This window comes from Embiotoca jacksoni, unplaced genomic scaffold, assembly GCF_022577435.1.
Source record: "Embiotoca jacksoni isolate LCO1_2020_lvr unplaced genomic scaffold, fEmbJac1.0.p SCAF_11, whole genome shotgun sequence".
NCBI classification, from domain to species: Eukaryota; Metazoa; Chordata; class Actinopteri; family Embiotocidae; genus Embiotoca; species Embiotoca jacksoni.
Window position 1 is genome coordinate 18,774,577 of NW_027185241.1, and position 18,663 is coordinate 18,793,239.

General features: G+C 42.9%; 1 protein-coding gene across 1 annotated transcript; it reads right to left on the reverse strand.

The window, feature by feature from the left end:
* Positions 1 to 2,615: 2,615 nt before the first annotated feature.
* Positions 2,616 to 18,390, reverse strand: LOC138194591 (pituitary tumor-transforming gene 1 protein-interacting protein). Its single transcript, XM_069143473.1, has 7 exons — positions 18,128 to 18,390; positions 17,835 to 17,881; positions 17,268 to 17,376; positions 14,042 to 14,147; positions 12,809 to 12,874; positions 6,595 to 6,641; positions 2,616 to 3,076 (listed from the first exon to the last, which is right to left on the reverse strand). The coding sequence occupies exons 1-7, from the start codon at positions 18,246 to 18,248 to the stop codon at positions 3,027 to 3,029; spliced, it is 546 nt and encodes a 181-aa protein (XP_068999574.1). The 5' UTR covers positions 18,249 to 18,390; the 3' UTR covers positions 2,616 to 3,026.
* Positions 18,391 to 18,663: the final 273 nt, after the last annotated feature.

Below are 18,663 nucleotides of genomic sequence, written 5' to 3' on the forward strand. Positions count from 1 at the left end.
TTTTACAAGCCAACTTTAAATGCATTTAAAAGCCTTTTAGGAGGCAAGGCAAGTTTATTTGTAGAGCACATTTCAACAACAAGGCAATTCAAAGTGCTTCACATAAAACCATTAAAAGCATCAAAACATCAGGCAAAGGAAAAACAAATTTTAAAACAATTAAAAACATTGATCGAAACATTAAAAACAGTCATTAAAACATTAAGCAAGCTAAAAATAGAATAAAAGTTGCAGAGCAGTTTAAGAAATAAAATACAGTAACAAAATGCAGAAACGCAGGAAATTGATCAACATCCTTGAATCTGGTTCAATTAAAGGCAGGAAACAGAAAAGTCTTCAATATTGATTTGAAGCAGCTCAGAGTCTCAGCAGACCTGCAGCTTTCTGGGAGTTTGTTCCAGATATGTGGAGCAGAAAAACTGAACGCTGCTTCTCCATGTTTAGTTCTGACTCTGGGGACAGAAAGGAGACTCGTCCCAGACGACCTGAGGGGTCGGGATGGTTCATAAGGTTGCAGCAGATCACAAATGTATTTTGGCCCTAAACCATTCAGTGCTTTATGAACCAGAAGCAGGATTTTAAAGTCAATTCTTTGTTTGTAAAGACTTCAGAACTGGAGTGATGTGATCCACTTTCTTGGTCTCAGTGAGGACTCGAGCTGCAACGTTCTGAATCAGCTGCAGCGTTCTGAGTGACTTTTTAGAGAGACCTGTGAACACACCGTTACAGTAGTCGAGTCTACTGAAGATGAATGCATGGACAAGTTTTTCCAAATCCTGTTGAGACATAAATCCTGTAATCCTTGATATATTCTTCAGGTGATAGTAGGCTGATTTTGTAATTGTCTTGATATGGCTGTTCAGATCGAGGTCTGACTCCATGACAACACCTAGATTTCTGGCTTGGTTTGTGGTTTTTAACATCAGTGATTGAAGCTGAGCGCTGACTTTCAATCGTTCTTCCTCGGCCCCAAATATAATTACTTCTGTTTTATTTGTTTAACTGAAGAAAATTTTGGCACATCCAGTTGTTGATTTGTTCAATGCATTTACCCAACCCTTGTATGGGATTATAGTCCCCTGGCAACATAGTTATGTAGATTTGTGTGTCGTCTGCATAATTATGATAGCACACTTTGTTTCTTTCCATAATCTGAGCCAGTGGAAGCATGCAGATGTTGAATAGAAGAGGCCCCAGAATTGAACCTTGGGGAACACCACATGTCATTTTAGTCCGCTCTGATGTATAATTAGCTACAGACACAAAACATTCTCGGTCCTTCAAGTAGGATTCAAACCAGTTTAGTTCTGTGCCAGAGAGTCCAACCCAGATTTTTAGTCTGTCTAGTAGTATGTCGAGGTCGACCGTATCGAATGCAGCACTGAGATCCAGTAATACTAAGACTGAAATTCTGCCACCGTCTGTGTTTAAGTGGATGTCGTTGAAAACCTTAACAAGAACAGTTTCAGTACTGTGGTGCTGTCGAAAGCCTGACTGGAAGACATCAAAACACTTATTTACGACCAAGAAGTTGTTCAGCTGTTGAAAACCCGCCTTTTCAATTATTTTACTTAAAAATGGAAGGTTTGATATCGGCCTGTAATTTTTCATTGTTGCGGAGTCTAAATTAGCCTTTTTTAGGAGTGGTTTGATAACTGCAGTTTTTAGGGCCTGAGGAAAGACACCTGAGAGAAGGGATGCGTTTACAATTCGTAGAAGATCAGTGGTCATGCAGTTTGAAATATTTTTGAAAAAGGCTGTTGATATAATATCCAAGCTGCAGGAGGAGGACTTCAGATGTTGTATATTGTCTTCCAGACTTCCATGGTTGATTGAATGAAATTGCGTCATGATATTTGAATGGATATTATTTGGAGACGGGGACAACACATATCCTGCGGCTGGTGTGGAGGCACTTACTGCTTGTCTAATTTTCTGTATTTTGTCAGTAAAAAAGGAGGCAAATTGATTGCATGCCCAAGTGGATTGGAGCTCAGCAGCTACTGACACTGGAGGGTTCGTTAGCCTGTCGACGGTAGCAAATAAGGTGCGTGTATTGTTATTGTTTTTGGTTATGATGTTAGAGAAGAAGGCCTGCCTTGCATTTCTCAGTTCCAAATTATAATTGCGAAGTCTTTCTTTATAGATGTCACAGTGAACCTGGAGATTTGTTTTTCGCCACCTGCGCTCAGCTTTTCGACACTCTCTTTTCTCTATTCTGACCAGCGTGGCATTTCTCCAAGGAGACCTTTGCTTACCAGCAACAACCTTCACTTTAGTGGGTGCAATAGCATCAATAACATTTTTTACTTTAGAATTGAAGCTATCTACAAGCACATTGACCGAGATGCCAGAGAGGGCTGGTGTGGAGGAGAACCTCTGGAGAACCTAGGATCCACAACCTCAACGGTTTCACAAATGTCTACAGACATTCATGTTGAAATGTTCTTCTTTCCATCACTACCTTCACTTTTAGTTCGGAAGAGAGAAGTCACAGCGTCGTACCGTGTGTGTTCGTGTCCAGTTTCCTACAACTTTCGACACTGAAAAGTTGTGAAACCTCCTCAGACGCCTTCACAATCAATAAATCAATAAATACCAACAAGAAAACGTCATTGTGTTTAAAGTGAAGATTTTTATTTGTGTTGGAACACATCTGCGCTACAATCATTATCGAATAATTCAGAAATCAATACTTTATGTACAAAGACTGATATGAAAGTACAATATTTAAAAAGAGATAACGTGAAATGACATTTCAGAACACAAGAAAGTTTAAAACACAAGCTTCAAATTTCCCTCCACCACACAACACTGCAACTTCATTGAGATTCAAAAGGCTAAACAGATTCAGATCGTTTCCTCCAATCAGGTTTGTTATTGTTTCACAAATGCAACAAGGAGATTGTTTCTGAACTGTATCGGTATGGACGTTTGCACTCTGCAGCGTTGAAGAAAAGCTCATCGGCCCGAGATGGAAGTGAAGAAGGCGTCCCGGCAGCTTTAAATCTTCCAGCCCAGCCGCTCTACTCGTTCTCAAACTTGCTGTACGGGTGGTCGGAGTCTCCGATCAGACCTGCACACGGGAACAGAGCGGAGACATGTGGAAACACGGCAGCGTATGGTGGGCCAGGTTCTCATACAGTTTCTTACATTTTCAACGGGAAGCGATTCTCAAATGTAAAAACCAAATCGGTCCGAGGGCGCACACGACTCAGAACATGAACTGGAACATCCATCGTGGATGTAAACATCATGATAATCAGCGCACGGTGGAATTCATCCACGTCAGTATCTTCCCGGTTCATCTGATCTTCTTCAGTGCTTTCATTCCATTCAGAGTTTCCACGATGAAAGATTAAAACACATTAAAAGGAGACTCAAATAAAGAGCTGCAACTATCATTCGATGAATTGATTAGTCTATTAACAGTTCAAGCATAAATAAAGTTCATATACCATCGTCTCGTTTCAGCTTCTTAAATGTGAAGATTTTATGTTGTATAGGATTGTAAAAGATTTTCTGCATTGTTTTAACATTTTATCAGAAAGATGATGAATATATTTGACTATATTTTAAATGGCAGATTAATAATTGATGAGATGAACTGTTACCGGCCCCACTCGCATACTTTAGTGTTGCACTATTGATTTGAGGAAATTAATTCCTGAAGCAGAAACACACAAACTGAGGCAGCAGCCCTTGATATGTCTTTTATTAGATTCTCTCCTATACTTTCAATAGCTATATATTTAAAAGATTAGTTCACTTAAAAAAAAAAAAAAAAAAAAAAGTTCATACAAATACAATGAATTTTTCATTCCCTCTGTTCACACTGACCATTAAAATGTTTGAATTGTTTTTGATGTGAATACAAACCTTCAGCAGTTTTAGTTTTTGTGACTTGATTTGATTTGATTTTTTTTTTTTTTTTTAATTTTTTTTTTAGGAGTGGTAACTGTTACCACGGTGACCACCTTCCACTGTAATGCTGGCAGGTAGCCAGTAGATGCGATGAACTCCTTTTAAAGATAAACTGTGGAACGTATTTACGCCCAGAAGAAGGACCGCGCATTCTGCAGCGCATCACTTCCACCGGAAGCACATCAGGAAGGAATCGTTCAACTCTGTTTATAGACAGAAAGCTCAGAAGCACACACGACACACAAACACACAAACACACACGACTGCAGGCAGTCAGTAAAAAGAGGTTTTTTTTTTTTTTTTTTGGGGGGGGGGAGGGGGGGGGGGGAGGGGGCTGGCACACAATCTACATTTGTCCAACATCAACAGCACACGGTGAGTGATTCCCTTTTCATCAGAGCTCTGACAGATGTCGTTGGTACACGTCCATCAACACAGTCCGCTTCACTGATCAGAAACAGAATCTCTGCACTGACTGGAAGTGTGCAGTGAAATGTCAAGAAACAGCGTTGTGCGATTTTGAATGTTTCTTCATCATGACAGTAAAACGTTTTTGTTTCTAAACGCATCGCTCGGATCTATTTTTAGAATTGCACATCACCTCGTGCAGTTGCGATAACATTTTACTCACCAAGTTACTTTTCTAAGATCTGGAGGCGCGATGACGTCACAGAAGTCGATGTGGCAACAAACAGTTCTCAGGTTGTTTTTTTTTTTTTTACATCTAATGATTTTTGTGACTCCATGTAGTTCAAATAAAGACATGAAATTTATTCCAGAAACAATTTAGTCCGTGATCACCATTATGATGGCTGTTCCTTTTAGCTCACGTTGTCTAACGAGATGGTTGCACATGCCCTCAAGTCGGTGAAGAGTGCGCGTCATTTTATCCGTCGCGTCTCCAAGAGCATTAAATGGCTCCACAAAACCAGCTGGTTGCAAAAGTGGCCGGTGTTACCTGTTGGTCATCCAAATCAATGGAGCATTAAATAACATTACAGCCGAGTCAGCTGTTTCTCAGTTCGTGGATCAGGCAACATACTTCGAGAAAATGTTTATGTTTTGTTATTTAAAGAAAGTTCAATTCATTTAAGATTCGTAAATTCAATCTTTTTAGCGTCGTCTGATTTTTTTTTTTTAAAGATCTCATTTCAGGTCACGTGTTGGAAACGATGTTATATGAAACAAACCAAAACAGAAGACCTTGAATCTAGCTGGAGCGTATATGAAACACGAGAGGGCTTTTATTTTGAAACGGATATCGGAAATTGCGGCATTTGACTGATGAGTAGATGAACTGAATCACTCGGTCTGTCACTCAGCTGGATCATTTATGATGAAGACCTTCGTAGAATCCTTCATCTGACGTGCCGTCAGATTTCTGTCCGACTTCATCCGGACTTTTCCAACGTCATTCAAACGCAGACAACAATAACCTTAGAAGGTCAAAGCAGCTGTCGTTTTTAGAGCCAGTTGTCTCCACTGACTGCACAGCCTCAAGGCATGATGGGAAATACCATCTCACCTAACAGCTGATTGGTTCAGATGTGGCTCGACAACATGATATTAAAGTGTTTTTTTTTCTTTCATTTTTGTTCAGTTGAAGAGAATTTGATTTTATTGGTCTGATTTTGAAGGTATATTATGTTAACAGAATGAAAGTGTGTTTGATGGAGACATCCGCACACAATATATGACATTATATATTTCACAACAAAATAACTGCTGCTGAGTGGGATGTGAGGATTCTTAAAACATCGGTACAGATGTGAAGCCCTGACAGATCGGTAATGAAAGTTGTATTTCGTCCATCTGTATTTGACCATTTCTGAATGTGTTCATTGTATTCATGTAGTTTGAGATGATGGATGTTCTGTGGTAAATGAGAATTCATTGAAATGGAGGTTGAACCACGTAAATGTGTGAAAACTGATACAATCCTCACAACATTAAATCAGAATCCCACCCGACAGGAAGCGAGTGTTTCTGTGACTTCCTGTACAAACTGTCTGACTTTAGACTGACCCCCCCCCCCCCCCCCCCCCACGTGACACATAGTTCATCTGAAAAGAACCTTTCGACAGACACTCGTGTCTTTAGACCTAGGTCGTCGTGGCGATCCATCCAACACACCTGCTGCGGTCGACACGTATTTGTAAGAGAACAGCTGTCGTAAACATCAACCACAGGTTACAGCTGTGACGGTGCCATGAAAGTTGTTCCAATAAAGTTGCTCTAAATCCGAATGATTCTTTTAAAACTGAGCTGTGGACGGACCGCTGAGGGAGAACACGCATGTTGATGTTCCTGTTGCTGCGTACCGGCGGCTGCAGTGGACGGCAGGTTGACACAGAAGACGCTCGCTGCTTCTGCTCACGGACGTGAGGGGAGGAACGACCGGACACCAGCATCACATCAACCACGCTTAGTTTGATTCAAGCAGACGGGAGTCGCGCAGCCTATACGTGACCTTGCTCGGGGACGATGAATAATGCATCGCCGGCTCGGGGTATGGAGCTGAAAGTCAACGGCAATAGAAAATCTGAAACCGATTCAACATTCACGCGAGTGAGAGCTGACGGGAGGAGAGCGGAGAGGAAGAGGTCGTCTCCGTCCGGTGCAACGGACTCATCACGGGGGGGGGGGGGGCTGGAAAAGGTTCATACGCACCGTACTTCCTGCGGATCTCATCGTGTCGCGCCTTTCTCTCCCCCTTCCTGTAAAAAACACAAAAAAAAAAGAAACAAAAAAGAAGTTGATATTTCACAGGTCAGAGAGATCTTTTAATTTCACACGTTAGTTTGGTTCACTTGCGAAGGACCAGGAGAAAAAGAAAAAAAAAACCGACTGTTGGACATCCGCCCGGTCCGCGAGCATCACCTTCGAACGTGTAATATGATGATGAAACAAGTTACCGACGAAATCAAATATGTCATCTGAATGTGTTCATATTGTGGAGCGATTTGCTCTCCAAAAACGGTTACGGGAGCTCGGAGCCACAAAAAAAGGACCAAAATAGACCCCATTTCACCAAACGGGTCACATTTAATATAACAAGTAAAAACAACTTTATATTACATATCATATGAAATTCAATTCTAATTATATATTCCCATTGGGAAGGCGGAGTGATATCTCTAGTGATGATCAGGGTGTGATGTCATGATGATTTGACCATGCTCCAAATGTCCAGTTGACCAATCAGAGCTCTGGGTCAAAACTAATACGGCCCTAAAATAATATCGCGACACATCTGGGTATTTTAGCGATAACGATATTCTTGACGACATGATAAAATACAGAAAAATATTTGATTATTCATTTTGACAACATAAGATTTAAACAAAATAAGTGTAATAGAACACATGTCAGCGTAAACGTAACGTTATGGCTTCAAATATTCATTAAAACCAACAAAAATGACCTGTTAGTTCTTTAGCTTGTGAACAGCAGTAACTCAAAGTGAGATTGAGATCCTGTGAACAGCGCTGAGGAGGATCTGGAGGTGCAGCGATGCAGGAGAGCTGCTGCTCTGTCAGGACGACGACCATCAGCAGCAGAGCTTCCAACTACTTCCTCACCGCTGTCGACACATTCAGAGATGTCGGGGTCGGATTTGATCAAGTTTATGATCGAGGTTTTTGCTCATTAATAACGTAGTTTGGGGCTTTTGTTGCACTCTTGTAACGTAACGAGTGGAGAAGTTCACCGGAGCGTCTGCTGCTCCGTGTGTGTGAAAGGGGGCGGAGCTTCCCGGTGTGAAACACAGAGGACAGAGGAGGACAGAGGAGGGACAGAGGAGGGACGGAGGACAAACATCGCGACCGTAGATGAAACTCACTCTGCTGAAAACCTACAGAATCCAGCGGCTCTCAGCCACGCTTGTTGTCCGATAAGCTGTAAATGTATGACATTCATTTCCACTTCGTAAAAATATGAAGTCATTACGTCAACAGGTCAGAAAATTGCCTTTATCACAATATTCGTTTTTATATCGTCTGAGGAATTATATCAGTATTATCCTGAACGATGTGATGTGATATGATATGATGTGATGTGATATGATATGATATGATGTGATGTGATATGATATGATGTGATATGATATGATATGATGTGATATATGATATGATATGATATGATATATGATGTGATGTGATATGATATGATGTGATATGATATGATATGATATGATGTGATATGATATGATATGATATGATGTGATATGATATGATATGATGTGATATGATATGATGTGATATGATATATGATATAATATGGCAAACCCCTCGTCGGAACTACTTGTTGTATCATTTGTATTCACAGTGACTTCATAAAATGACTCCAGAGGTGTAAACATGACGTCTTGCCAACAATCACGTCGTTTCTCTGTGACAGTACAAATATTTGTACGACACCATTCGGTACGCAATTTTCCTTTCAGCACAGGTTTGCGTTCGTTCTCCCCGTCAGCCAAACAATTACTGTCAGACGTGGAGTGATGTCTCCATACCTGGGCTCCCAGAACAAACATCCACCCGCGACATGCTGGCAGTTCAGCAGCTGTTGTCGATCAACTCCACGCCATCAGCGGAAGTCTTGAAAACCGGGCAGACTCTGTGCCGGTTCTATCGAACGTGAACGAACACTTCACACGGAGCCGGAGATTAAAACCGTCTTTCTCGCAGAATCCGTGACACCTCGGCTCACACCGAACCCGCCGAGTGCCGGGCGGCCGCAGCGAAGAGCTCGCACCGCAAACGCCGAGCAGCCGCTGACGCCGACGACGAAGTCTGTTTGCTCTCTGTGCCGCGATGAAAATGGAGCAAGCCGCGACTCCGCAGCTGAACTTTCACATCAGCCTGAAAAAACCCGAGCAAACGGGCAAACGGGCCGATCTGGTGGGAACGGAACCACAAAGATCGAACATGACGGCATCCCGATTGGACACGTTCAGACTCGATGCTGGTTTCAGACCAGCGGACAGAAAGCGGCGTGAACGCCGAGGTCTCGCTGCTTTTTGTTTGTCCGACCTTTCTGACCCGTTTGAAGGTCATCACAAATACAGGCCAGAGAAGTGGATGAGCTGTTTGCCACCCAGCGCTGTTACAGATCAAAAATAATAATATGAATAATCTGTCAGCAATAAAAAAGACAGTTTAAATGGACTGTATCTACAGCTATGCTAGTACTAGATATTTACTTCCTGGCATTTTGAACTGATACTTGTAATGATAAAAGTTGTACACAAGAAAATGTATGACAGAAATGATCGTTAGAACTGCTGATATGATTATTAAATGTATTAATGGTTGATTTGATCGTGCGCTGCTACACTGACCACGAAAGAACACAACATTACAAAACCTGCCTCATCATATACGGTCACATATCACACTATCAATACCGTAGTGATATATTTTGATGCATAAAAACATCCATATGGAGCACGACAACATGGAGAATGTTGTTGTTGTTTTTTTTAATGGATAACGGCGTTTTAAAGTAAATCCCGTCTCGCAGACTTGGAGCGAACATTTGATCTGACGGTGAAACACAAACGGAGCAACGGGAGGAGGAACGAAGCGTCTCTGCTCCGGACTCACTTCACTTCACTTCACTTCATCTCAGCACAGAGAGCTGGTGCACATCCAGCTGCTTTATATCCAGGTAGTGATCTGTGAGCAATCAGGCTGCCTGACCTCTGCCTGACCTCTGCCTGACCTCTGCCTGACCTCTGCCTGCCACCCCCCTCCTCCCCTCCCCCCCTGCATGCTGCTAATTGACTGTCGTACTCACACACCCTCTACATTAAAATGCTGCATTCAAAGTGTAGAAAGAAAAAAGAAAAAAGGGGGAAGTGGAAAGAACATAAAACAAAAGGTGGCATCTGATCTGAACATGAAAATAGATTTGAAGACAACAGAGATCTTCGCTCCCGTAAGAGGGAGGAGCTTCAGCTCCTCGGCTTTCAGGTTCGGTCAGTACTTTAAGAATGTTATCTGGCTTTCGTACTCTTTGATAATCAGGAGGTTTGTATGTCTGTTCCAAGCAGGAAACGTCTTTGCCATTGAACATGTTTCCTACTGAGACAGCAGCGGTCACTACCAGTTTGAAACTAAATAAAAAGACAAGAAGAAAAGAGAAACACGTCAGTCACACACTTCAGTGGAGGACATGAACAAACCTCGCCAGCTTTTATCTTAAATCTACGTTAAGTCTAAATTTAACTTGTAGTTTTTATTTGCACTTCGGAACTTTAGAAACACGCTTGAAAAGAAAAACAGCCACTTTACGTTAGTGGAAATGATATTTCCATGAAATGTAACCCGGCTCCATTCATCATGAGTTCCCCTGATATGGTTACCAGCTGACATGTCACGTTCAAAACAACCTTTTTGGCTTCTAAAGGGCGGCGAGAGAGAAAAAGGTTTGGAAACCACTGAAGGAATAGATTCATCTTTATTTGATCAACAACTAAACTGTCAAGTTTGTGTTGGTTTACGGTCTCAACGTTGTCATTATGAGTTGGATAAAATTGTAAAAGGTCTTTTGTTACTTGCCCATGCAGACTTCTCTATTAGGTCTGACGGCATGAAAACAAAAGCATCACGGGGCACTCATGAAAAAAATGTCATTAACTGGGTCTCAGGAAATATTTTGGGCATGAAAGACAATTTTAAAAGGGCTTTTCTGTCTTTCCGAATATAAAAAATAAAAATAAAACTCCGAAGTAGTTGAACTTTCTCAACGGCAGCTCTAAAAGCAGTACTATCAGTCACTCCAGGAGCTGACTGGGTTGTTAACTCCCCCCGCCTGCCTACAGGGATGCTGATAGGTGTGTAGTGTGAGCCGGCTCTCGGGGCCTCGGCAGTGTCTGAAGGAACTAGTTCTCTCCCACGATGGGTCCAATCTATTCCGAATGTCCTGCTCACAACACGAGCTGCATCTATGTAGGTCACTGCACTCACTCCGACTCCAGAGACCAGATCATTGCTCACTGCGGGAAACCACGACTCCATTCTGCGGCACGTGAAAGAAAAGCTCACAGCGGTTGGACAATTCAACGTCCGGGCGCTCTCTCTCTCTCTCTCGCTCTCGCACACGGAGAGCCCGGCTCTGTTGTCCTCAGCACCAGGAGTGATGATGATGATGATGAAGCACAGCCACTGACTGGCTTTCTGCACGACTGCCTCGCTTCCCAACACGTCGCCCGGCTCTCTGCAGAGGACGACTGCACGGGAAGTGGAAGTGCAGGAACCGAGTAGGAAGATGAGGCTGAAACATTTATGGATTGCAGGAAGCGGGGAGCTTCCGCGTCCACCACAACACACACTCGTGTACGAGTCGGTGACTAAACACACGGTTTCTCCGACAGCGTGCGGTAGGACGGAGGACGGTAAGGACGGTAGGACGTCGCTCACTCTATTTATGACCACATTACCAGAGAGCAGCTGCTCAGCCTCGACAAGCCAGTTGGAGTTTTGGGATGCGAGCAGGGGAACTCTGAGCTCCTCCTCTGGGACGTGGACTGGTCGCGGCTGCACACACACACCAGTTGCCGGATTCCCAAACCAACAACAGGCCCTTTTGTTGGGGATGATGAACTATTCAGTTGCAGAAAACTTCACGTCGGTCCCTCCGAGAGGCAACAACAGCCAACATGTTGACAGAATACAACACAAAAGTCTCTTGGCTTATTCTCAGTCTGATTGTCTTTCAGTCTTGAACCTGAGATATGATGTGATGCAGCGATCGATTGTGTTTGTAATGTACATATTTGCTCATTTTAGGTTAACATTTTCTTTAATTTGACTAATTGTAGTATTTATTGATATTAATGTCACCTGGGAGGTTACGCTTTGGTCTCGTTTTAATGTCTGTCAGTTACATAGCAGCTGCTGAGAGATGAAACGAAGATCCCACGCTGGAGTTGAACCGGGCTCCTTATGGACAATATCCACTCTCGATTCATAAATGGCTCGACTGACTGCTAAATTCATAAATCGGTCCCTCCGGGATTTTTTTGTGATTGTTGCCATCAAATATGTTTTTTAATTTATTTATTCTCAACATGCGATGCAGTTTGGGGAGTTTGATGTGATTATTTTGCCATAAAAGTCAAAGAAAACCAGTTTTTTTTTTTTTTTTTTTTTAAACTATTACCTAATAAAAAAAAAAAAAAAAGAGTCGTATGTTACCAACAGCCATGACAGTAAGCAACATCGTACATCGCAGAGCTTCCAGAGCTTCGTCTCCGTCACGGATCGTTGATCCTCCAAAAACGCCGCGGAAATCACCCAAAAATGGCAAACAATGAAACACTGGACTGTTCTGACGTGACCTTCTGTGCCCTGATCTGAATGATGCGTCCGCCTCTGTATTAAATATGTATGTCCAACATCTCTGACACGGTGTCGATAAACAGAAGACGAGGTCAGTGTTGGCCAGTAACACAACAGTCACGAGTCACAGCTGATACGACCTCCTGCCGACAACTTCTGTCATTTTAACCTGAACCAAGCTGGAAAATGTGTTCAGTCATCTCATATTGTAAATGTAAACTGAGATGGGCCTATAATAGCAAGAAAAGGTAATATAAAAGTGGATCCCTACCAACACCTACAGCTGGACTAAAGGACACTCAAGGTCATGTTTTAAAAACGTTCTGTGATTATTACTTTTATGACACCCAGTTTATTCCCGTTTAAATCTGGTAGTTTGTACTTGACCCAGAGGGATCAACATGGTATGAAACAACCAGAGATCGATTTCATATCAAACGCAGAGAAACATCTGCCAAGTAAAGCTATTATTTCAATAGACACAGTTCGGGTCTATTACTGACATGTCCGACCCGTCTTCACCGGAGGGAAGTTCTTACCGTTCTTCAGCGCGCTGTTTGATCTCCTCTCTCCTCCTGGCAAACCTCTCCTCATCTCTGTCAGGCCTGCAGATGTAAACAGACACGAACGCAGCATCAGAATCACTTCAGAGAACAGAAACACACTCACGCTGATGTGACAAAATTACATTCATCTGCAAACTAACACGTTCGATGGAGGGTTCCTCTGTTGTAAAGAACAACAGCTTAGAAGGCTGCAGTGAGTCAAACTGTATCATCTGGATTTATATCTGACTTCAGAAGTGTGTCTGCCAGCCTGCAGAAAGGTTTTGGACTCATGTTCCACAAAGGGACGACCTCCAAATATTTGAAATTGAGCATTTAAAAAGGGGAAAGAATTACCTGCAGGTAAGTTCAAAAATAACAACAAAATGTAACTGCAGAGTCATTTTAAATGGATACTTGTGAGAGTGAGAGATTGAGTGAGTGTGTGTGTGTGTGTGTGTGTGTGTGTGTGTGTGTGTGTGTGTGAGAGAGTGAGTGAGTTGTTGCTCTCATTCATTGTGCTGGAGTGAAATGGAAATGTCATGTCAGTCAATCAACTGCAGGCTTCCCTGTCGCTGGCTGACAGTCCGCTGTGGGTGTAGGAGTCTCGTTCATGTCTATCATCTGACTGAAAAAATGGGGACAAAGGGCGCACAGACACACAGACACACACACACACACACACACACACAGACACAGACACAGACACACACACACACACACACACACACACAGACACACACACACACACACACACACACACACACACACACACACACACACACACACACACACACAGACTACAGAAGTCCTGGCTAAACGGGTCAGTGGGTTCAGGTCGTGAACTGTCATAAGGAAAACTTATTTTAACATCAAATCAAACCTCACAATAAATCTTAATTCAGCTTCATTTTATACTGATTCAAAGTTAAAATCACTTCTCAACCCCAAACTGTCGGGCTGAAGATCTGGGGCGTTATTTTAGTTACATTTAATGTCAGCAGTTTATGAAAAATGAAAGCAATCCATGTGAATAGCACTGAATGCCGTTATTGAGGTCTTACGAATGTTGGTGTTGCAGCTGACTGCAGCTTGACTTTGGTTCAAGTCTCCCGAGCAGCAGCTGCAGGTTTACACACTTGACGGACGTTCTGGTAGCCGATGCACCTTTTCAGAAACGTCACGCTGGAGTTGCACTTAATTGCCAGCGAATTGCAAGTTTCTTACCCCGACCGGCGCTTCTTGCAGCAGCAGCAGCAGCAGCAGACAGCAATGCTGAGGAGGATGATTCCACCCACCACGGCCAGGGTGATGATCAGGGCTTCAAAGTTCACTGAGTCACACACACAAAGGTAAACAACATTTGCATTAGTTTCAATACCAGGACATTTTCATCAGCTGAACTAATAAATGGAACTTGAAACCTTGCGCCTCTCTTTCGTTGGAAGGACAATACACATTCAACACGTTTGGTTATGGCGCCACCTGCTGAGTTCTCTGTAGCACTGCGAGTCATAAACACCTGTGAAACTTAACGGGACACTTCCGTTTTCAGTGAAAACGGAACTAACACATCAAAGAGGAGGAGACTTTGACTTTCAAACTCAGCCTGAAACAGACCCGACAGGAATATAGCTGATAGTTTATCACTTCTGGTTCGTCACACTTTACTCTCGCCGGTTAGTAATGCAACCGGGGACCTGGCAGTAAAGATTAGGTTACCATAGTGACACAAACAATACATATTAGTTTCCTGAATCTTGAAGGCATTGTGTTTTCATTAACAGTAACACACTTTGAAAAGCTGTATTTTAAATGAGTTGAAAATGTTCAGATTTTCTAGGAACATGATCAGAGTGAGTTTGGGAACCGACATCTGTTTCCTCCAAAAACAAACATTCAGTGGCCGTCACCAAATTGCAGTGCGTTTATCCTAATCTACACATCGGGTGTGTTTGACTCTTTATAAAACACAGAATTTCAGATTTATTAAATTACTTTTATTTTGTAAAGCTACTAAAACCACATTCATTTCTAAAAGCAGATCTTTAGGTCTTTGTTTGTTTGTATTTCATGTACAACAGCAGTTTATGAATCTTTATGATTCTTTTTTTTATATCCAATATGTTGTGTACAGAAACTTGAGTCTCCACTGCCGTGTGAAAGGTAGAATACATATGAACTTTGAGCCTTTGATAAAAAGACCAATCTGGCATGAACAGTCCGATATTAACCGGCCAGCTTTAAGTACGGCAGCTCACACCTTCCATTGTCACGAACCCGAATGCTTCTCGAGCGAGCACTTGCGATTGGATCTATAATTCTCTGCTCCGTATACAAATGTAGACGTACATCACATTAATAAGCACATTGACGTGTGCTGATACTCAGGGGAGGAGTTGAAGCAACAGGCATTTAACAAAGCTAACCGGGGTGGGAGGGGGTGGGGGGGGAGTCTGATGTGTGTTGGAAATTACACGAGATAAACTAAAAGAAAAAAAGATAAAGCGAGAGGAGGCTTTGGTGAGATCCGTGTTTTAAATCACTAAATAGCAGTTTTATAGCCGTAGGTTTGCAGGTGAATGTCTCCTGCTGTCTGTACAGTTCAGCTGCTATCAGCAGAATCACAAGACATTTCTTCAGCTGACCAAAAAAAGAAATAAAAAAAGAGCAGGCAGCGTTCTGCGGGTGTAAGGACTGTTTGAGAGGACGGGAAAAACATCCAAAACTAACAAACATGCTGTCACGTGACAGAGCGACCGCAAAAGGAAAAGGAAGTCTGAACAAAAATAACAAGAACAAAACGCTGTAGAGGAGATTATCAGCGAGGATGTCAACACTGTGGGGAAAACAAAAAGGTGAAAAAAAAAAAAAGGCTTAATAATAAAACCGGAGGGACGGAGGATGAGATCATCTAACAAACACCGATCAGCAGGTCCAGATCTTTCTGTGATGAGCAGCTGACTTTTCATTAAGTGTCTCGCGAGTGCTCGTGAACTTTATGAAGCTACCTGTGAATTCTGCGGGACACATTCAGGACCTGTGACATCACACCTGAATAACAGGACTGGTGGGATATTCAAGCAGAGATACACTGGAACGACCCAGAGACAGGAAAATGCTGAGTCGGAAGAAGTTTTGTTTTCTTTTTTTGGTATTTCGTGGCTCCTCCTTGTTGTTGGCTTTAAATCATCATTCAGTTTGTTCAATAACTCAGAAATGTCAACGTTGGACAAACGATACGTCTGAATAATTTAAGCCTCTGGCATCAGGAATGTTTACAGGTGGAAAACACGTTCTCTACGTATTCTTTGGTTTCTCTGCGTCTCCTTCTCACCGCAATAAGAGCAGCAGTTTCTCCAGATTAACGCACCTGATTAATACGTTCCTTTCAGTCGTACTAAAACACAACACTCACTTCTCCTGTTTCTACTTTCAGGTTTAGTAAATATCGTTGCGGGTGCTAAAGGTATGCAGTTGCATTATTTGCATTATTTTATAAAGTAGAAACGCCCAATATTACACATACATTCAGGGAAACACGCAAAATGGACAAAGTGTGTTAAATCTCACATTTGAAAGACTCTTCACTTGAACGTCGGTAGTCGACCCGCTTGGTCATTTTTTTGCAGGTGATGTGGAGTTTGCGCGTGAATTTAAACACGCAGACCTTCAGTCCGATTGTTGTCATCTGTTGGATGTTTAGTTTAGCTAGCCGTCCGAAGCTCATGGTAATGCTGAGCTGGCATGTCAAGCAGCAGCGGGACGGTTAACGCCGACAGCAGAGAGCAGCGCCGGAGCTGCTGACGCTCAGGACCGACAGCTCATCACACATTACAACACGTTTGCACATTCCCGCGGAGCGTCCTCGTCTTCTTCCTCCGGAGCAACAAACTGAGAAACCGTGGCGCGACTGACGAGTGTGTGCTGAACGAGAAATGGTCAGACTTTGATATTTGTGAAATGTGACCAACACTTCCAGTCTGATTGTTGGGAGTTTATAGAGCAGAGAGGGGCGGCGGCTCACTTCTACGAAGTCCATGCCGGCTTACGAACAGCTTCTCCACCACGACAGAGGAAACGAGCCGAGTGCACTCATGAGTGCGATGCAGGAGCTTCAGACGCGACCTGCCCTTTGTGCCAGAGAGCAGCACGAACTAGAGGAACAGAAAGTGTTCTCTGACTTGGCTCACACAGCTGGGTATTTTTGTGAAACGTTCCCCTCAGCTAAAACACGACGGGGTTAGTTAAGGAGAAACCCCCCCCCCCCCCCCCCATGCACATGTCTATTTTCATCTTTCCATCTGACTTGCCACTTATGATATAAAGACCTCTCCCTGCGCATACATGTTTTCTTTTTAACGCAGATATGAATGACTGTTGTTTTTTTTGTGTGTGTGTGTGTGTGTGTGTGTGTGCTGTCATCCATTTTTGACAAGATGGATCAACTCACGCCAACACACTCCCCAGCGGGCCTCGGACAGCGGGCACAGGGAGGGCGGCGGCAGCAGCCACCTCACTGGGTACTTTGTGCAGTTGTTGGTGGTGAAGCACCACAGACACTGTGAGGACACAAACACATGGATCAACCTCTCGACGTCAACTCTCAGTCACCTGCATGATGTTCAAATCTAGAGCTTCAACGATCAACTGATCAAATACCCAAAACACAAAACGTGATTCGGTTCAGGCTTCAAATGTATCAGGACGTCTTAAACTAACCACCACGGACATTTCTGTGATATTTCAATGTTAACATTCATATTTGCCCAATAAAATCAAAGGTCTGCAGGCTTTTTTTTTTTTTTAGTCAAGATTGTGCCCTCTAATGGTGTCAGACTTCTCTCCCGACACCATTAGACCAAAGTCCACACAAAACGATGCAGATTGATGTTCCCGAGCTCGCCTGTAAATGCAGACCGAAGAAAACATGACGGAGTTCATGTAGTTGAGTGAAGTAGATCATGTGGGAGGTTCAGTGTAAAGGTAAACAAGGAGCCGTCAGGTTGCTGAGGTGTACCTTGGCCTGGGGGACACAGCTGTCGCAGCTCTTGTAGACAGAACAAGCTGAAACGAGAAATCAAACAAAAAAGCGAAATAACTCGTCGGAAGTTTGGAGGTGAAGCTGAGATCAAGTCGGTGGAGCAGATCTGTTGTGACGTACTTTCACAACACCGACTTTCACGGACTTCACACACGTACTTCACCTACTTTTCAACAGTAAATTACAGTCACTCAAAACGAAGAGAAACGTAATTATGTTTTTATTTTTCCACTTTTAACTGAACCTCCGCTTTACGTGTTGTAACTTACGGGTTGGTGGCGGTGCAGTCGTTTGGCAGTCTCCCAGGCTAACCAAGCTAACACACAGCAAGGCGGCGGCAAAAAACAACGAAGTGGTCCAAGTTTGTCTCTCGGTCGTGAAAGAAGACATCGTGAAAAGCAAAAGAAGAACAATGGGAGTCTTAAATGCGTCTAAAATACAGAATATGAGCTATTCAACAGTGGACGGCTCCTGGTAACCTCCGTTGTTCCCGTAGTGCCTTGAAAATACGAAAATACGACTCCCACTTCCTGGATGTCTGGGGTTAGCGCGTTCGGTCAACCCTTGACAGCCCGGGCGGGCGGAGTTAATGCGTTCTATGGACATATTAAGGATAACAAGAGCGCTCGTCCTACTTTCAAATATCATAGCCTGTATAATACTGTACAAATGTAAAAATTGTAAAAATTGTACTTTATACAATTCATTCTAACAAATATGCTGCGGTAGATTAGTCCCATTTTATTGGGAAGTGGACATATGATGTTGTTATATGACAGTTTACATCAGTAGACAAACTTATGCC